General features: G+C 38.0%; 1 protein-coding gene and 1 long non-coding RNA gene across 2 annotated transcripts in view; both read left to right on the forward strand.

Annotated features, from left to right (window-relative positions):
* cacng3b (calcium channel, voltage-dependent, gamma subunit 3b) overlaps positions 1-4,038 on the forward strand; it is a 102,582-nt gene extending 98,544 nt beyond the window's left edge. The window contains exon 4 of the mRNA XM_061905887.1: positions 2,539-4,038. Coding sequence (XP_061761871.1) covers positions 2,539-3,044 — 506 coding nt within the window. The 3' untranslated portion in view covers positions 3,045-4,038. The remainder of the gene's footprint in view (positions 1-2,538) is intronic.
* Positions 4,039-4,679: 641 nt separating this feature from the next.
* Positions 4,680-22,005, forward strand: LOC133556196 (uncharacterized). Its single transcript, XR_009807471.1, has 2 exons — positions 4,680-15,884; positions 19,821-22,005. It is a non-coding gene; the product is annotated as an uncharacterized LOC133556196 (long non-coding RNA).
* Positions 22,006-22,360: the final 355 nt, after the last annotated feature.

The following is a 22,360-nucleotide window of genomic DNA, read 5'->3' on the forward strand; positions in this document are numbered from 1 at the left end:
TCCGCTTATCCGAGGTCGGGTCGCGGGGGCAGCAGCCTAAGCAGGGAAGCCCAGACTTCCCTCTCCCCAGCCACTTCGTCTAGCTCTTCCCGGGGGATCCCGAGGCGTTCCCAGGCCAGCCGGGAGACATAGTCTTCCCAACGTGTCCTGGGCCAATTGTGCTGTGAAAGGACATTTTTATTAAGTCATTATTGTTTGCACAGCCCTCTCATGAATATAAATATAAATCAATTTGTAAAAAAAAAGATGTGAGAGAACTATACTGAATGGTACATCTACTGTGCTTGTCTCCATGACAACATAGCTAAACACCACAGCCTCCATCTTATCTCCACGTCCTGAACAGGAGGAGCATACATCTCATATCCAAATATGTGTGTGTTAGCCCAGGTCCAGCACTCATAAGTGAATGTTGGAGTATCACAGCGGGCATTGAACGCTGACGGAGGAGAAGGTCTGTGGAGTCACACATCAGCCGCCCCTGGCTGTAGACACATCTCATAAACACACATCTGCTCTGGCCCCCGACACACACACAGGGCTGTAATTGCTGTTCAGTGGGATGTGGAGGGCCCCACTAGGGGTTTGGAGTAAATTCTTGAGGCCAAATTGGTAATTATTTACCACAAAAGTGTTAGGCTGAATGTGGTTAATTACAGACGGCTAATTGTCCCCAGTCTGTACTGTATGAGAGCCGTGTTCTGGACTAATAATATGGAATAGAAGAGACCAGTTGTGTGCGCGTGCGTGTGTGTGTGTGTTTTGACTAGAGTACTGTAGACTACTTCTTAATTTTAGGACTTATAGTTGTGGTGTCCAAAGTATAGCTTTGGGGCCAATTTTTAAATTTTTCCTGGCCCCTGGCATAATGTAAAAAGAAGAAATTCATTTTTACTTAATATTACTTAATTACTCAATAAGATATATAACTACTGTTTTTACCGGTCTATAAAGCGCAACTTTCGGATTTATTAGCCGCACCGGACTATTAGCCTCAGATATATGCGTTGTGAAAAGAGTTATATACACAGAAATATTTGGTAAATGTTTATTTACATACCTTGATTATTTCCAAACGGCGTCCGTAACACGGCAGTAAAAGGGCTGGTCAAACAAAACACAAGTCATCGTCATGGACCCACTCGCTGCGCGAGCTAGCTCTCCAATCAGCTGAACAGACTCAATAACTCCACCGTGACGTTTTGGTGAATTTACTGAGGAATTTGTGAAAGTGAAACTATACAAAAAGAATGCCAGTTAATATTACTAACACAGACAATCGTAAACGTGTTAACATATTAGCTAATGTTAACGGCGCTAGCTTCATTACATTACAAATGTGCATTGAAACACTCCTGCAGACATCACACATTGGACGCTTTAGTAAGTAAGAATTGTTTCAGTTATAGTGTAAAACTTACCAACGTTGCTCGGAGTGATGAATGAAGACTCCAAACGAGTAGAGGCGCTGTTATCAGACAAAAATCCAATAATTAACCACACCATTTTAAAAGCCGCAGGTTTCAAAGTGTAAAATAAAATAGTACCGTCTTATAGTCCGGAATTTACAGTACCAACATATACACTCCTAATCGTGTTAGCATATTAGCTAATGCTAACGACACTAGCTTCTTTGCATAAAGATAGCATGTACAAATATGCATGAAAACACTCCTAAAGACATCACACATGGGACGGTTTAGTAAGTAAGAATTGTTTTAGTCATACTGTAAAACTTACAAATGTTGCTTGGAGTGATGAATGAAGAATCCATACGAGCAGTTGAAAGATCAATGCAAATCACTACCAGTAAATGGTAGGACACCTGCAGTCCATAAGATGGCGCCATAGAACAAACAATAAAACATTTTTGAGGTGTATTTAGTTTTTTTTACCTATTGTTATTTTTGGTAAATCAGCAGCACCATTTTGAAAGCCGCAGGTTTCAAAGGGTCTAAAAAAATAGCAGTTTATATTCCGGAATTTACAGCACTAACACAGACACTCGTAAATGTGTTAGCATATTAGTAAACGACGCTAGCTTGATTACATTACGATAGCACGTACAAATATGCATGAAAACACTCTTACAGACATCACACATCGGACACTTTAGTAAAAAATAATTGTTTTAGCTATATTGTAAAACTTACAAATGTTGCTCGGAGTGATGGATGAAGAATCTGTACGAGGTGAAACGCGTTGGATGATTAGAAGATGAAACAGCAGGAATTCACATGCACTCAGCAGCACATGCAGTGAGCAAACTCATGCAAAAGATGACGCCACAGCACAAAAAAATAACACACCAATTTTTATAGTCTTTGCATGTTTTTAATGGAACTATATGCATAATAGCTGTCAGCAAAGAAAAATCCAGAAATGAGCTCCATCGTTTGATAAACCGCAGGGTTCAAAGCGTAGGAAAAAAGTAGCAGTTTATAGTCGGAAAGTTCAGGTAAATTCATTGTTTCATGCATTGTGTACCTGGATGAAAAGAGTTTGGCGCCTCTGATGGAACTGTTTGTTTCCCTGCAGGCCTCAGCAACATCATCGGGATTATTGTTTACATTTCGGCCAACTCCGGCGACCCGGGCCAAAGCGACAGCAAGAAGTCCTACTCCTACGGCTGGTCCTTCTACTTTGGTGCCCTCTCCTTCATCATGGCGGAAATGGTGGGCGTGCTGGCGGTGCACATGTTCATCGAGAAGCACCGCAAGCAGCGGGCCAAGTCCCGCACCGAGCTCATCAAGAAGTCCGCCTTCAGCCGCATCCCCTCGTACCGTTACCGCTTCCGGCGCCGCTCCAGCGTGCGCTCCTCGGAGGTTCCAAGCCGCGACGCCTCCCCGCTGGGCAAGGTGGGCTACACCGGGCCCGGCGCCTCCGAGATGCCCATGTACACACTGACCCCCCGCGAGGCGGGCAACGCCGCCACCAAGTCTGGCCTGGGCGGGCTGCTCAACTCCGAGAGGGAGTTCCTGCAGAGCAGCACGCTGACTAAAGACTACAGCAAGGACCCCAACCGCAGGACCACGCCCGTCTGAGAGGGGCCGCCTTCGGATTCCAGCTCATCGGTAGCAGAGAGGAGGGGACACAGGGTCAGGAGGAGTCATCCAAAATACCTTGACTGTGAACTTTGAGCCTTTTGAACTGTGAATCCTGAGACCGCTGAGCATTTCCATGTGTAGCACCTTTGGTTGGAGACCTCCTTCTCATCTCCACCCACCTCTCATTCTTCCACTTTTCATCCTCACTTTGGCCATTTTTTTACCCAAAGTGACGTCTTGAAGACGGTGCGATAACCTTTCTGACCGCGGTGCTTCTTAGCACCTGGGTTCTGACTCGGCTCACGGCAAGGACTAGCGTTCAGTTTCAGTTCAGTTGGTGTGAAAGACCAGGATGCGTTTCGGCCATTGTTGGCAGCACTCACTTGTAAATATTAGGGTGTCCATCTATGGGCACGTGACCATTCTCCCCATCAGCATTCCTGGGGTGACCATTCGGGTCAGAATCGATTCTCAATTCGACACGATTCTTGATTCAAACCGAATTTCGCGATATATTATTTGGTGCAACATTTATCATGAAACTTTTTCAAAATGGGTTGCAGGTCAGAAAAGCTTCCTCTGGTTTCATGGAGATGGCCTTAAAAACGTTTATTTTATTTTTATTGATTCCTTTAAAAAAAATGTGTTAATAGATTTTTCCAGAAAAAAAACATGGTTTTCTTTGACGAAAAGAGCATACAACTTGAATCTTTAAAAATGTCATATTGACAGATAGACTTAATGTTGATCTAGAGATTTAAAACTTGAATAATAATAAAAATAATAATACTGAATAATGACACATTTTTAACATTTTATTTTTACCAAAACCCTTTGGGTTCCCTGGGATCAAGCCTGAGTGGAGGCCTAAATGTATATTTTTTATTCATATATTGTATTGGTTTTTAAAATAATTGCTTTGATTTTTCAGTGTACGGCCCTCAGTGGAAAAAGTTTGGACACCCCTGGTGTATATATACATATATATATTTACGTGTATATATGTATAGATATATATGTGTGTATATGTATATATTTATATGTATGTATATATATATATATATATATATATATATATATATATATATATATATATATATACCTGTGTGTGTGTATATATACATATATATGTGTATATATGTATAGATATGTGTTTGTATATGTATGTATATATATACAGTATATATATATATATATATATATATATATATATATATATATATATATATAGACACACATATATACATATATATATATATATATATATATACATATATATATATATATATATATAAATATATATTTGGGTGTATATACTGTATATGTTTACATTTGTATATACGATTCTTATAAAAAATGCTATAGATTTTTGAAAATTATGAAGCAATTTAGAATAAGGATGAATTGGAATCATGATTCAGGTGTGAGTCGATATTTTCGTTGCACACTTGTTAAACAATAGAAAATAATACAACAATCAGTTTAAAAAAAAAAAGTTTAATTGATTTGATATAAAAAATTCCAGCAAAATAATGTTTCAATAGATTTTTGAAAATTATGAATACATTTAGAATCGGAAGAATAAGAATCGCGATTGAAATATGAATCGATTTTTTGTGCCCCCCTGGTAAATAATAAAAAAAAAGATTTGCATATATATTATACATATGTATATATATATATATATATATATATATATATATATACATGTGTGTGTGTGTGTGTTTTTCTGCACCCCTAGTAAACATGATTCATGGGTGTGAGTTAGTTTTTGCCACATCTCTCACTTCCAGTGTGAGTGACAAAACCGCTACTGACCTGATCAGACCTGATGAGTCCCAAAGAGATAATACAGTATTATCTGCTGACAGGTGCTACCTAGTGGTTGCAGCGAGTCCTGCATAGTCCCACTCCTCAACGCTTCAGTCACACACAAGATTTTCACAGTGATGAGGCCAAAAATAACACCCTTCCCCAACTGTACGCTTTTTTCGCATGACTTGAGACTGAACAGGAAGTCAGCTGGTGTCGGACCTCTTCTACGTTGGTGCTTCCTTACTTTTGCTCTGTTTTTTTCCCTCCCCTACCTCACTTTTTCACCTCACTCCCACCCCTCTGCACGCCGCATCTTCCATCGTGTCGCGTGTGGACTCGCCGCGTCGTGTTCGAGGACCAGACCGCTTGGGTTCCGCACGGAGCCACGGCAACGTACAAACCGGGACAAAAATGCTGGCCCACTACCTCCCGTGGAATCTGGTTGGGATGAAGGTGGAATTGCTATGTGTCAGGCGATGTATTATTCACAGGCTCTGTGCTCCAGCTGTCACTCACCTCCTTATCCCACACACACATGAACTCTATCTGGGACCCCCTCACTCCCCACTTCACACACACGCATAGAAAGTCACATCTCCATCAACATTCAAGCCTTTCCACTCATTGCCCAGCATGATTTATTATAGATCATGCTAGCACAGACCCTCTAGACCAGGGCGGCCCAAAGTCCGGCCCGTGGGCCATTTGTGGCCCGCAGCCCCAAGCATAAACATGTCAGAAAAAAAGCGGACGTTTTGATACTAATAACTTGGGATAAATGGCGATAAAACGTCTTGGGTTAGTATTACAATGCAAAAAAATAAAAAATAAATTAGGGGAAAAAAATACTTAAAACTAGTGAAATGATCAGTAATTTTCCATCCTCAATTAGCATTTGTATATCTGGAAATAAGCAGGTCTTTTAAGGTAGAAACAAGTATTTTATTCTGAAAACAACTCTTTAAGTAGCAGTAGAGTAGAAAAAGAAGTTGCCTCTATATGGAAGCTGTTACCATATATATCTGATTAATGACGCCAGAAGACTTACAAAGTAAATAGATGATTAAAATGATATAAATCACACGGAGATTCCGGAGCCATTTTGAGGGATAATGAGGAAGCCGGTCACGAGTGATGTAGAGGAGGAACCACAGATCCCTTCCCCTTCTGCTAATCAAGCAGACTTTGTGAGAGCCAACAATGATTACTTCAGGACGAATTATAATCCCAGCCCTTATATTTTTGAGCCTGAACGCGTTTTAATTTAGAACGATAATATTAACCATCTAGAGTTTTGCCGCAGTTTTTCATTAACAGCGTTTATCGTTACATATGTACCAGTACAAATATACATAACTCTTTTAACTAAGCTCCATTTTCAAAACGTTAATGTGTTCTGTGTTGGGTGTTAGCATTTAAGAAAGCTAGCGAGCCATTAGCAGGCTAGCTTGCTGTACTAGTAAATGAACAGTATCTCCGGTCTGTGAGTCTTATCAAAGTGCAACCTTATACTTTTGAGCCCGAACACAAGGAGGATGACAATACATTTTAGAAAGCAGTTTAGAAAAGCTCCTTCCGGTTGCATGGAGATGACCTAAAAACATATGTTTTCAAATTAAAAATTGTATTTATATATATATATATATATATATATATTTTTTTTTTTAATCCATTTTGTGAAAATTATGAATCAATTTAGAATCAGGATGACTAAGGATCAGGATTTGGATGTGAATCGATTTTTTTGTGCACCCCTATTTTTTGACAGCGTACAAACATCTGACTTTTCCGAACATAAGAGAAAAATCAGGCCAAGTCTACTTTTATGAAGGATTAAATTGTACACATGTATGTAAGAATAATAGGTTAACAATCCAAAAACTATGACAGTGTCAGGTTGCAGGACTCAAATAACCAGACAGCACCTGAACGCATCATACAAGAGTTTCTATACATTAATTCATTTTGCAACATGAAAGATACGTTTGTCAAAAAAACAAAAAACAATGTTCTTCTTTTCCAGTGTTGAAAATCAATAACTAGATGTAAAAAAAAAAAAACTGAAGTTTTGTATCCTCTGTCAGAAAGATTAACTTGTTTATATAAACACACCACTTTCGTTATTTTTACCAATGATTTTAACTCTTGTTATATGAATTATAAAATACAACTTTAAAATGGTTATTGCTCTTTTACACTGAAAGAAAAGAATGTTTGTTAATTCTCTATTTTTCAATTTCCATTTATTGAATTGAAGTCAATGACCAAATCCTACACTGAGCTTAGAGGAAATATGTTTATGACAAATATGAGTAGCTTGTGAGACCCAAATGTCAAAACCCTCATATGTTAGGGTTGGAACGGTTCACGGAACAAACCAACCATTCAGAGCTCACGTGTTGTTGTTTTTCTGTGTCACTCATTAGTTTGGCGTGTAGAGCCCTAAAATATCGTCCAATGACATTATACTATAGTATCGTACTGTGATTTTCGCTTATATCCTCCAATGATTTTGTCCTATGATATCATACTATTATATCGTCCTAAATTATTCTATGCTTTCATTCTATATCAGTGTATAGCGTACTATGATTTTGTCCTATGATATCGCCTTATGATATTGTCCTATTTGTCCTATGATTTTGTACTATGATATTGTCCTATAATTGCATACTATTATATCGTACTAGGATTTTGTCCTATGATGCCGTATTTTATCGTACTATATTATTCTAAGATTTCGTCCTATATCAGTGTATATCATACTGTGATTTCGTACTATACGTCCTACAATATCATCCTATATACTGTAGTACTATATCGTCCGATGATTTTGTCCTATAGTATTTTCCTATGATATCGTCCAATGATTTTGTCATATGATACCGTACTATGGCATCGTACTATGATTTTGTCCTATATCGAAATGTTATACCGTCCTATGATATTGTCCTAAAATTTCGTCCTATGATATCGTAATATAATTTTGTCCTATATCGGCCTATGATTTAGACCTGATATCGTCAAATGATTTTTTCCCCCTATGAGACCGTCTTATGATTTTGTCCTATATCGTCCAATGATTTGTAATATAATATCGTCCTAGATTGTCCTATGAGATCACGCTATATTGTCCTATGATTTTATACTCTGATATCGTCTTGTGATATCGTAGTATAATTTTGTGCTGATATCGTCCTACATTGTGCTATGATTTCATAATATATCATCCCATGATATTGTCCTACAATTTTATCCTATATCGTACTGTGATTTCATCCTATGATATACTATATCTTACCATGATTTTGTCCTATGATTTCATACTCTGATACATCCAATGATTTCGTCCTGATTTTGTTCCGATATATATTGCGCTACAATTTTGTACTATATCGTCTCATGACATGATATCGGAGTATATCGTCCTATGATATAGGAGTGTGATATTGTCCTATGATATAGTCCTATGGTATTGACCTATGATATCGTCCTACGATATGGTCTTATAATAGGTGACGTAATGAAAGTGGGCGATATAAATTAAATCTACAATTCCAAAGAAAATAAATGGAAGTCATGTGATTAAATTGCTGTAATGATGCGTAGAAGGAATGTTGGTGTGCACATGTGCTCTCTCACAGACTACGTAGATATGTAAATCATGTATTCACGGCCACACACCAGCGTGCCAAACTTCTACAAAACTTGTCTTACTCCCAACTTCTTTGTGTCAGCTGATGTGCGTTCTTACTCATTTTAGGACCACTCGTGATCCAAAAGCACAGGAAAATACCATGCTAATGCGAGTGCTAGCCAGCGGCAACCAGGGATTATTGCTACACTGTTTCGCTACATGAAAATACTTCCACTTGAAATAGCAAGCAAAGATGTATCGTATCGACACATGTAAGGACTTCTGCATTGACGTCAAGCGTCAGTTAAGTAGGTGCGTTTATCAATCACCGTTTTACCATCTTTTTCATTTAATACTAACCGCAATTTGTCATTAACAATATGAAAGTGTTATATAACAATTATTGTGACCAAAATGATCACCATTATTATTAGTACTAATACACTAAGTACTCAGAAAAAAAATTAATTGTAATGTTTTTTTAAGAGTTGCGTTGAGCATGCTAGCTTGCGTTGCCAGTAAATGAACAGTATCTCTGCTGTGTGAGTTTATCAAAGTGGGTTTATCAATCACGGTTTAACCATCATTTTCATTTAGAACGATAATACTAACCGTCTGGGGTTTTGCCGCGGTTTAACAGCATTTTACCGTTAAATAGATATCAGAACTCTTTTAACTAAGTTCTATTTTCAAAATGTTAATGTGTCTTGTATTGGTGTTAACATATAAGTCAGCGAGCGAGCCATTAGCATGCTAGCTTGCGTTGCCAGTAAATGAACAGTATCTCAGCTGTGTGACTTTATCAATCACTGTTTTACGATCATTTTCATTTAGAGTAATAACAGTAACCGTCGAGAGTTTGTCATGAATAGCGTTTATCTTTCTATACATACCAGAAAAAACACACAGAACTCTTTCAACTAAGTTTAATTTTCAAAATGTTAATGTGTCCTCTGTTGGTGTTAACATTTGTATCGGTGTTAACATATAAGCAAGCGAGCGAGCCATTAGCATGCTAGCTTGCGTTGCCCGTAAATGAACAGTATCTCTGCTGTGTGAGTTTATCAAAGTGGGTTTATCAATCACGGTTTTACCATCATTTTCATTTAGAACAATAATACTAACCCTCTGGGGTTTTGCCGCGGTTTAATAGCATTTTATCGTTACGTAGATATCAGAACTCTTTTAACTAAGTTCATTTTTCAAAATGTTAATGTGTCTTGTATTGGTGTTAACATATGAGCAAGCGAGCGAGCCATTAGCATGCTAGCTTGCTTTGCCAGTAAATGAACAGTATCTCTGCTTTGTGAGTTTATCAATCACTGTTTTACGATCATTTTCATTTACACTAATAACAGTAACCGTCGAGAGTTTGTCATGAATAGCGTTTATCTTTCTATACATACCAAAACAAACACACAGAACTCTTTCAACTAAGTTTTATTTTCAAAACGTTAATGTGTTCTTTGTTGGTGTTAACATTTAAGCTAGCTAGCGAGTAATTAGCGTGCTGGCTTACTTTGGCAGTAAATGAACAGTATCTCTGGTCTGTGAGTTTATCAAAGTGCGTTTATCAATCACAGTTTTACGATCATTTTAATTTAGAACGATAATACTAACCCTACGAACTTTTGCCGCATATTTTTATTATTAGCGTTTATCTTTACATAGATAGCAGGACAAACACACAGAACTCTTTTAACTAAGTTCTATTTTCAAAACGTTAATGTGTCTTGTTTCGGTGTTAACATTTAGGCTTGCTAGCGAGCCATTAGTGTGCTAGCTTGCTTCGCCAGTAAATGAACAGTATCTCTGCTCTGTGAATTTATCAATCACGGTTTTACATCATTTTCATTTAGAATGATAACACTAACTGTCTGGTATTTTGCCACGGTTTTTCATTAATAGCGTTTATCCTTACATAAATACCAGAACTAACACAAAGAACTCAAAATTTTAACTAAGTTTTATTTTTAAAACGTTAATATGTCTTGTATTGGTGTTAGCATTTAAGCTAGCTAGCGAGCTTGCTTCGCCAGTAAATGAACAGTATCTCTGCTCTCTGAGTTTATCAATCACGGTTTTATGATAATTTTCTTTTCAAATGATAACACTAACCGTTGGGAGTTTTGCCACGGTTTGTCATTAATAGCGTTTATCGTTCTATACATACTACAACAAACACACAGAACTCTTTCAACTAAGTTTTATTTTCAAAACGTTATTGTGTCCTCTGTTGGTGTTAGCATTTAAGCTAGCTAGCAAGCCATTAGCGTGTTGGCTTACTTCGCCAGTAAATGAACAGTATCTCTGGTCTGTGAGTTTATCAAAGTGCGTTTATCAATCACAGTTTTACAATAATTTTAATATAGAACGATAATACTAACCGTCTGGACTTTTGCCGCGGTTTGTCATTAATAGCGTTTATCGTTACATAGATAGCAGGACAAACACACAGAACTCTTTTAACTAAGTTCTATTTTCAAAACGTTAATGTGTCTTGTTTCAGTGTTAACATTTAAGCTAGCTATCGAGCCATTAGCATGTCAGCTTGCGTCGCCAGTAAATGGACGATATCTTTGCTCTGTGAGTTTATTAATCACGGTTTTACGATTATTTTAATTTAGAGTGATAATACTAACCCTCTGGACTTTTTCCGCGGTTTGTCATTAATAGCGTTTATCGTTACATAGATACCAGAACTAACACGCAGAACTCTTTTAACTAAGTTCTATTTTCAAAATGTTAATATATATTGTATTGTAAAGGTTTTTGTGTTTTTTTAAGAGTTGCATTGAGCCTGCTAGCTTGCTTCGCCAGTAAATGAACAGTAATCTCTGCTCTCTGAGTTTATCAAAGTGCATTTATCAATCACGATTTTACCATCATTTTAATTTAGAACGATAATACTAACCGTCTGGAGTTTTGCCGTGGTTTGTCATTAATGCCGTTTATCGTTACATACGTACCAGAACATATACACAGAACTCGTTTTACTAAGTTCTATTTTCAAAACCTTAATGTGTTTTGTTTTGGTGTTAGCATTTAAGCTAGCTATCGATTAGCCCGCTATCTTATTTTCTAAGAAATTAGCAGCATCACCGTGAGTTCATCAAAGTTTGGTAATCAATCACGGAATTTAAAACAATGATACTATTTTTAGCGAGTTTTACTGCTGTTTGTCATGAATACTGTTTATAGTTAAATACCTCTTTAGAGCTTTACGAGCCAATTTAAGTTTTATTTTTGTAAGAACCATAAAGGTGGATAATTGGGATGTATGGGATTCCAGGGTATTAAAAAGAACAACGATGTGCACACAAGCGAAGTAAAAACCGTAACAAGATCCGAACCGTTCCACCCCTAGCCTATACCTTCCATAATAACAGACCTAATATAAGGCTTGCAAGTGTGATGTGGAAACGCAATGCATTGTGGGTCTTGCTGGACTCTCAATGGCCTATTTACATGGATTGATACAAGACTGTGTGCTTTTCTTTGGCGAGTTCAAAACACATGGCGAGCGTGCGCCATCTTTACCTGGCACAGTGGTGGTCAGGGTCATGGCAGGAATTAAAAAGATTTGGTAAGGTTTTGATCATTTCCAGCGTGAAAGTAAAGCCGAAGGAAGTAAAGTCATGTAGCTAATAAAGCGACTAGCCTGGATTGCAGCACACACGACTTTTAACGCCATCACCTGGTACATGTTGCTGTGTGCACACCGCCAAGTTGGAATGTTCTAGTCCAGGGGTCACCGCGGGCACCAGGTAGACCCGTAAGGACCAGATGAGTAGCCCGCTGGCCTGTTCTAAAAATAGCTCAAATAGCAGCGCTTACAAAATTTTTAATTCTAAGAGAGACAAAACTCAAATAGAATTTGAAAATCTAAGAAAAAATGTTAAAGACTTGGTCTTCACTTGTATAAATAAATTCATTTATTTTTTTTTACTTTGCTTCTTATAACTTTCAGAAAGACAATTTTAGAGAAAAAATACAACCTTAAAAATGATTTTAGGATTTTTAAACACATATACCTTTTTACCTTTTAAATTCCTTCCTCTCTTTTCCTGACAATTTAAATCAGTGTTCAAGTATTTAGTTTTTATTGTAAAGAATAATAAATACATTTTAATTCAATTCTTCATTTTAGCTTCTGTTTTTTCGACGAAGAATATTTGTGGGATATTTCTTCAAACTTATGATTAAAATTTTAGAATAATTTTCTGGCAAATCTAGAAAATCTGTAGAATCAAATTTAAATCTTATTTCAAAGTCTTTTGAATTTCTTTTAAAAAACAAATTCTGGAAAATCTAGAAGAAATAATGATTTGTCTTTGTTAGAAATATAGCTTGGTCCAATGTGTTATATATTCTAACAAAGTGCAGACTGGATTTTAACCTATTTAAAACATGTCATCAAAATTCTAAAATTAATCTTAATCAGGGAAAATGACTAATGATGTTCCATAAATTCTTTTTTTAATTTTTTCAAAAAGATTCGAATTATCTAGTTTTTCTCTTCATTTTTTTCGGTGGAGTTTTGAATTTTAAAGAGTCGAAATTGAAGATAAACTATGTTTCAAAATTTTATTTGGATTTTTTTCCTGTTTTCTCTCATTATAAACCGTTCAATTAAGTGTTTTTGTCATCATTTATTCTCTACAAAAAACCTTCCGTAAAAGGAAAAAAAATGTACGACGGAAAGACAGACAGAAATACCCTTTTTTTTTTATATATATATATATATATATATATAGATTTATTTATTATAGGTAAATTGAGCAAATTGGCTATTTCTGGCAATTTATTTAAGTGTGTATCAAACTGGTAGCCTTTCGCATTAATCAGTACCCAAAAAGTAGCTTTTGGTTTCAAAAAGGTTGGTGACCCCTGTTCTAGTCTGTTCCACACCTCGCATTTAGTAGGATGCTAGCTTTAGCCAGGCTAGCTGCGGGTAACAAACAAGGAAAAAGCATGTTGTCCGTCACGGAAATTGCTCGAGACATGACAGGACGCACGTGAAAGTCCCAAGAACCCTTAATTGAAAACAAACAGTCGGCCGTCTTGGTTTCCGTCGGCCATTTTTAGGGCAAAAACAGGGTTGGTACTTTAACGAACTCTTCCTGGGGACTTGTACCAAATGAACCGAGGTTAAGATGACCGATACTAGAGAGATGGGCCATGATAAAATGCGAAAGAATTTTGCCTACGCCTTAGGATGTGGGCGTGGCATGGCGCCAAACTTTGATCCAATGATTTGCCACAAAACTTTCCACTTAGAAACGATGATAACTATACCCTGAAATGCCGGATGGGTCGGTATCTAGTTTGTTGTTTCTTTCACATCACCGCAGGCACACGTCAGCCATGTAAACAGAACCTACGTTCAGCAAAAATGGTTACTGGCCTCCCACAATGCATTGCAAAATCACCTGCCCTTTCGAACCATATTAGGACCTTATTGGAACTGCTTTGTTTATTATTATTATTTTGTTATCACATTTTTAAATAATTAAAACGCACAAAAACTCGCCAACTTTTGCAAATATCAAAAATGACTCTCTCACGCCCCCCTTGGAAAGTAGAACAGATGAGTCCCTGCTCGTGTCTTCACGGAAAAAAGTCCTAAAAAAACATATTTTGGAAAACAAAGTAGGCCATCTTGGTTTCAGTCAGCCATTTTTAGGCCAAAAACTAACTCCTTTGACCAAACTTTTATCCGAGGATTCGCCACAAAATTTCAACTTTTATAACTCGGCTCCACAAATTCCGATCTAGGTCAAATTTTGTCAAAACGATAATAACGACACCCCAAAGTGCCGGAAGGGTCGGTATCTATTGGTAACCATTCGTGGGGGGCGGAGCCTGGTGGCGAAAACCATCAAATGGTCACAAACTTCACGTTAGATGATCGGATCTCACCCGGAAGTGATATTCAAAACGTTAATGTGTATTGTTTTGATGTTAGCATTTAAGCTAGCTCCCGATTATCGTGCTAGCTTATTTTCTACGAAATGAGCAGCATCACTGTGAGTTTATCAAAGTTTGGTAATCAATCACGGATGATACTAATTGTTGTGAGTTTTACTGCAGTTTATCATGAATACTGTTAGCGTTAAATACCTCGTCAGAGCTTTAGGGACCAATTTAGGTTTTATTTTATAAGTTCTTATTGTAAGAAACATAACGGTGGATAATTGGGATACATGGGATTCAAGGGTGTTAAAAAGAAATACAATGTACACACAAGTGAACTGAAAACCTTAACCAGATCCGAATCGTTGGTGAACCGTTCCACCCCTAACCTATACCTTTCATTATAAGTCCGTCATCTTGGTTTCTGTCGGCCATTTTTAGGCCAAAAAGAAACTCCTTTGACCAAACTTTGATCCGGTGATTTGCCACAAAACATTCAACTTTTAGAACCTGGCTCCACAAACTTGGATCTTGGTCATAATTGGTAAAAACGATGATAACAACACCCCGAAGTGCCCGGATGGGTCGGTATCTATTGGTACTCATTCGTAGGGGGCGGAGCCAGGCGGGGAAAACCATCAAATGGTCACAACTTCACGTTAGATGGCCGGATCTCCCCCCGGAAGTGATCCGCGACTCGACAACGAGACGTTGCTATCGAGACTAAAATTGCCCCCTTGTGGTGGGAACTTATAACCATTGCAACTTCCTTCCTTATGCTCTGATCTTCCTGAATTTTTTTTGCCGGTGGCTGAGAGGGCCAGTTTTAATCGTTTTTAGAGCTTCAAGGGACGCGTGTCCTTCACGTTGTGAATATGAATTTCCACCGCGTCAGCAGTTGTCGCGGGCTGTGAAGTGGGAACATGTGCTTTTCTCCCGAGCAAGGGCTTTTAATTTTCCAAGGAGCGGAGCACACAAGGGCTTTCTGTGGCGAGGGTGGAGGCGGGGAGAGGAGGGAGCGAGCGTCTTTAAGGCGGGACTGGGAAACTCTGCCACGTTGGCTCCAGCTGAGCCTGGAGGAGATCTTTGCCTCCGACTTTGAAGAGATTAGACGACTTCTCTAAGTAGTTAGACGTGTAAGATAGCCATCATCGGTGCGAAACACTACTGAAAATATCCCCCAGTGTGGAGCAGCACCCTGAACGCCACACTGCTCCCGGCGGCCGTCCATCTTGCACAGCTTGGACTGGATATAACTGTGTTGTTATGAGTGACGTATATATTCCAAAGGGAGGACCACCTATTTATTCCTGCGTAGACCCGGGGTGGTCGTCCGTCTGTATTTATCTGCTGTTTGACTCACATGTGCAGCCTCTCTGGCAGGGAGGAGAACATCCATCCGTCGGCGTGCAAGCCGGAAGAAGCTTTCTGTACTTTCCAGGACTCACCCATCACGTCTGGCAACCCAGGTGAAAAACCTTGTTGTATTTCCTCATGCTAGGTTTGATCATTGGTTTGCGTAATTCATCGTTTGTACGAATGTAAGGCCGGCCCCTCCCCGCAGGCAAGGGCTTTCTATGAAGTTATACCGCAGACTTAATCCTATAGCCCTTTCCTGCTCAGTCAGTGATAGAAAAAGTCAGTTGAAATTGTCGCTCTCCCTTTTCAAAGTGGGCCGTTTGCAACTTGCTTAAAGTTATGCTTTTAAAGCAAGCACCACACACAATTTAAATACAATTCTGTTTAGGGCCCTCGGATGTACAGTATTGTTCAAAAATAGGTTTTTGTCACATATATTTTTATCACAGACCATAGTCGGTCTCTAAATGACATAAAGCGCTCGTCCCCACCAAGACCGCTGATACCACACCACCTTAACTCACCCTTTAGAGCACAGCTGTAAATTCCTAGAACTAAACCTGCAGAAAAAAGATATCAGGTTTCTCTATGTTTACATTTTCACACTTTGCTCTATTTTCTTACATTTTATGAAGCATTTCTTACACATTCCTTCATTTTTAGAGCTTATTGTTACGTGTTCAATGTGATTTTAACATTTTGTTGACATTTCCTTTTTCCATTGATAGCTAAGGGAATATACAGGTGCTGTTCATATTATTAGAATATCATGAAAAAGTTGATTTATTTCAGTAATTATATTCAGAACGTGAAACTTACATATTATATCAATTCATTACACACATAGTGATATATTTGAAATGTTTATTTCTATTAATTTTGATGATTAGTACTGACAACTACTGAAAATCCCAAATTCAGTATCTCAGAAAATTAGAATATTAGTTACGACTAGTACCAAAAAATATTTTTTAGAAATATGGGCCAACTGAAAAGTATGACGAGGAAAGTTTCAGCATGTACGGCAATCAATACTTAATTGCAGCTCCTTTTGCCTGAATTGCTGCAGCAATACGGCGTGGCATGGAGTCGACCAGTCTGTTGCACTCCTCAGGTGTTATGAGAGCCCAGGTTGCTTTAATAGTGGCCTTCAGCTCTTCAGCATTGTTGGGTCTGGCATCTCGCATCTTCCGCTTCACAATACCCCATAGGTTTTATATGGGGTTAAGGTCAGGTGAGTTTGCAGGCCAATCAAGAACAGGGATACCATGGTCCTTAAACCAGGTACCAGTAGATTTGGCACTGTGTGCAGGTGCCAAGTCATGTTGGAAAATGAAATCTTCACCTCCATAAAGTTGGTCCGCGGCAGGCAGCATAAAGTGTTCTAAAACTTCCTGGTAGACTGCTGCATTGACCCTAGACCTCAGGAAACACAGTGGACCAACACCAGCAGATGACATGGCCCCCCAGACCATTACCAATTGTGGAAATTTGACACTGGACTTCAGGCAACATGGATTCTGTGCCTCTCCTGTCTTCCTCCAGACTCTGGGACCTTGATTTCCAAAGGAGATACAAAATTTACTTTCATCTGAAAACATAACTTTGGACCACTCAGCAGCAGTCCAGTCCTTTTTGTCTTGAGCCCAGGCGAAACGCTTTTGACGTTGTCTCTTATTCAAGAGTGGCTTTACACAAGGAATGCGACAGCTGAAGCCCATTTCTTGCATACGTCGGTGCGTGGTGGTTCTTGAAGCACTGACTCCAGCTGCAGTCCACTCTTTGTGGATCTCCCCCACATTTTTGAATCGGTTTTATTTGAAAATCCTCTCCGGGGCGCGGTTATCCCTCTTGCTTGTACACTTTTTTCTACCACATCTTTGTCTTCCCTTCGCCACTCTATTAAAGTGCTTGGACACAGAGCTCTGGGAACATCCAACCTCTTTGGCGATGACCTTTTGTGTCTTGCCCTCCTTCTTTAAAGTATCAATGGTCATCTTTTGGACAGTTGTCAAGTCAGCAGTCTTCCCCATGATTGCGTGTCATACAGAATCAAAACGAGATACCATTTAAAGGCTTTTCTAGGTGTTTTGAGTTAGTTAGCTAATTAGAGTGTGGCACCACGTGTCTTCAATATCTGACCTTTTCACCATATTCTAATTTTCTGAGATGTTGAATTCAGGGTTTTCATTGGTTGTCAGCTAGAATCATCTCCTTTTTGGCAAAAAACACTTGAAATGTATCAGTCTGTTTGGAATGAATGTATACATTCTACACGTTTGACTTTCTAAATGGAATTAATGAAATAAATCAACTTTTTCATGATATTCTAATAATATGACCAGCACCTGTATTTAGAGGAAGGTTACATTTTAAAATGAAATATATTATTCTCTGCTCCTTATTTTCCATTGGTGAAAAAAATGTCAACTATTGATATAATCATAATATTTAAATAATTACTGCATAGTGAAGAATATTTTCTATAGTTAAATAAGAATAACAGGGCAAATTAATGTTACATAGTCGTTATTTGCTAGCACTAAACCTGCAGAAAATAGTTCTTCTCAGGTTCCTCTATGTTTACATTTTCACACTTTGCACTATTTTCTTACACTTTATGAATCATTTCTTACATATTCCTTCACTTTAAGAGCTTGTTGTTAAGTATTCAATGGAAGTTTACCATTTTGTTGACATTGTCCATGCTTGTGTCGATATTTGCTTTCTGCCTGGATAGCTGAGGGATTATAATCAGAGGAAGGTTACATTTAAAAATAAAATATATTATTCTCCTGCTTCTTATTTTCCATAAATCATAAACATGTCAATATTTATTGATATAATCATTATATTTAAATAATTACTGCATAACAAACATGCCTTTCCATAGATAAATAAGAATAACCAGGCAAATTAATGTAACATAGCCGTTATTTCATAGCACTAAACATGCAGAAAATAGTTCTTCTTAGGTTTCTCTAAATTTAGATTTTCACACTTTGCACTATTTTCTTACACTTTATGAAGCATTTCTCACATATTCCAAATGTTTGCACCTTCATTTTAAGAGCCTTTTGTTAAGTGTTCCATGTGATTTTACTATTTTGTTGACATTTTTTGAGTGTTTTCCATGCTGGTGTTGACATTTCCTTTCTGCCTTGATAGCTGAGGGATTATTATTATTATTATGCTAATATTAGCTTGCTGGCATCCTAACAATTAACAAGTGTCATGTAACAAGTTATTTGAGTCGGCTAAACGGAAGCAAATTTAGCTAAAAAAAAAAAAAAAAAACATACTTATATTAGCATGCTATCAGTTAGCTTGTGTTGAAAGTGTGTTAAGCACCGAGCAACGTGAAAGTATGGCTGAGATACAAGCGGAGGTCATCTTGTCTTTTTGGGGTTTGTCTCAGAGCAATTGCCCATTAAGAGGTTATGTACCCATTAAATTGGCCCATTTTTTAAATTCGTAAATAGCGTCACCATGGTAACACGAAATGTTGCCAACTTAAAGTACCGCCTTTGGCGCGAGTGAGTCCTTTCCGGCGGTATAACATATGTGGGGGTTCGTTGGCCGATCTGTCTCGTATTAATCGTAAGAGAAACGTAATACAAGTTGAAGTATGAGGAATAATAATATGAGCTGCTTGCATTGCAGCAGGCCCATAATTATCCATATCGACCCATACAAAACGCTCGTATTGTGATCAAGATATCAGTTGTATGGCCCAGCCCTATTCAATAAAGTGAACTAAAGGGCCACAGTTTGAGAGCCCTGGCTTAAAGACAGGTGCATTATTGGAGTGAAGGCCATTATTTGAGGAAATACAACAATGTATCAAATGGTGTTGTAAAAGTACACAAAGCTATGAAGGAACTACACACTTGTATTCATCAGATTGTTGAAAAAAATTCAAGTTTACTAAGACTTGTGGGTCAGATTATGTGCCTGCATGTTAGTGCGTGTTCATCCCCACCTGTGTGTGTGTACGTGTGTGTGTGTGTGTGTGTGTGTGTGTGTGTGTGTGTGCGTGTGTGCAGCTCGCCTCTCCTCACCTGTACACAGAGTGCCTGCCTTGTCCTGCCTTCAGAGAGATCCCAGATCAGCCCAGGGACTTTTTTTGCCCCCAGTCCTCTTTGTGGCCCTCCAAGGTGGGACTCACTTTTACCACATCTCACTTCTTCTGCCCTCTTTTCTACAAACGTCCACGCAACAGTGCTGGGACGTTGTGTCTTCTGTGTCGCTCACGTGTCACCCGGGTCGGTTGGGGGCCGGCAGAGGGGCATCGTCTCCAAGGTACCCTCATGACCGCCGCTCTTTAACTGACACACACACGCACACACACACTTGTAGACTGTTGCCGATCATTCTGTGCGTGTGTGCGTGGCTCATGATAGCGTGGCCATCAGCTGCTTGCTCCTTGCTGCCATACAACTTTACAGCCTTGAGTGTTTGCCGATACTGATATTGATCCCCAACGATACCAGCAGGAATCATTCATGCTTGTATTATTTTGTAATGTAGACTATGAATTTATTTGTTTATAATACAAAATGTTTTTTTTTTCACTGAATATTTTGCATTAAAATATTTTCTAAGGAATGATGTACCATATTAAACCACACCCACAACGTTTTTGAGAAAAAAAAATAGTTTCCATATATTAGCCGCACCAGACTATAAGTCACAGATATACACGTTGTGAGATTAGTTATTTACACAGAAATATTCTGAAAATGTTTATTTGCATACCTTAATTATTTCCAAATGGTGGCAGTAAAACGGCTGATCATACAAAACACAATCAGCTAAACAGGCTCAATTACTCCTTGGTGACGTTTTGGTTTGATTGATTGATTGATACTTTTATTAGTAGATTGCACAGTTCAGTACATATTCCGTCCAATTGACCACTAAATGGTAACACCCAAATAAGTTTTTCAACTTGTTTAAGTCAGGGTCCACGTTAATCAATTCATGGTAAATTTACAAAAGTGAAACAGGCACAAAAAGAATGTCATTGTAAGTAAATAATACTAACACAGACACGCATGTTAGCATATTAGCTAATGATAATGACGCTAGCTTCATTACATTACGATAACTTGTACAAATATGCATGAAAACACTCCTACAGACATCACACACGGGACGCTTTAGTAAGTAAGATTTTTTTTAGATATATTGTAAAACTTACCAATGTTGCTTGGAGTAATGAACGAAGAATCCATACAAGTAGAAATGCTATGGACGGCTAGAAGACGGACCGGCACTTCTACTTCCGGTTCAAAGCTTTCACTCTGCAGTGAGCGAACCCGTCCAAAAGATGGCGCCGTAGCACAAACAATAACACGCCATTTAATTGTCTTTGCATGTTTTTTTTTAATTTATGGAGAATCATCCATAAATTAAAGCTGCAAGGTTTAAAGTCAAGGAAAAATATAGCGGCTTATAGTTTGGGATTTTGGTAAATATTAATATAGGCTACGAGGAGCTATACTACAGCTAAGCACACACTAGCACACAAGCTAGACATAGGTAATAATCATTGAACATTAAAACATGACATTTGTCAATATAAACAAGTATCAAATAATTCAAGTTACATGTTGCTTACACATTTAGTCTCCAAAGCAGGATTTGAAAGTATCCAGTAACAAACGTGTCCGCATGATCCTAACTTCATCATTATTGTGTCACCAAAAAACAATTACCGCTTCACTTCAACTTAAAGACAGCATAAGTCCATTCCAGAGGTTAATTATAAATATGTTAGTGTTTTTTATAACTACTTTTTTTCGCTGTTTGACTCATTTCACCTGATCAAACCTTTTCTAACATTCCACACTACTCACTGATACATGTATGTACAATTCCTGCTGATATTGTATCAAATTTATGTCTGTATCGGCTCCAATATCGTATCGGAAGTGAAAATAAGTATAGAAATATGAACTGATATATTTCTGACAATAACGTGTGTGTGTGTGTGTGTGTGTGTGTCTGTGTGTGCGTGTTTAAGAGGTTGTGTGTTTTGTATTTGTTGAACACATGTTTCTGTGCACGAGAGACTGCAGATAATGAAAGTAAAAACATTGTTAAGTGTGCAGATGCTGCTTTGTACCTCCCAGTCCTGTCAGTAGCCACACACACACACACACACACACACACACACACACACACACGCTCTTGTGGTTCTTACCTTCTTGAGACCTCCGAAAAATGCCTACATCTTTGGAACCACCCTTTCTAAATATATAAAGATTTGTATTTACAACATTGATGATATATACAAACTATAAAAAAAAAGATAAGCTTTTAATAATTTTGTTTTATTTGTTTGTCATTTTTTTCTATTATGTACTTCGTTATTACAGTATGTCTCTACATACATTTTTTAATTATTATTAATTTTGGCCTAAGGGGGTGCATTTCAATTTCTTACACATACTTGATATTACATATGTTGGCCAGAAGGGGAGCACTTCACATTTTTACACACACTTATTATTTCATATGTTGACCAGAGAGGGAGCACTCTTAAGTCAATTTTCAAAATCCCTCCTTTTTGGGACCACCC

The sequence above is a fragment of the Nerophis ophidion genome, linkage group LG07, assembly GCF_033978795.1.
Source record: "Nerophis ophidion isolate RoL-2023_Sa linkage group LG07, RoL_Noph_v1.0, whole genome shotgun sequence".
NCBI classification, from domain to species: Eukaryota; Metazoa; Chordata; class Actinopteri; order Syngnathiformes; family Syngnathidae; genus Nerophis; species Nerophis ophidion.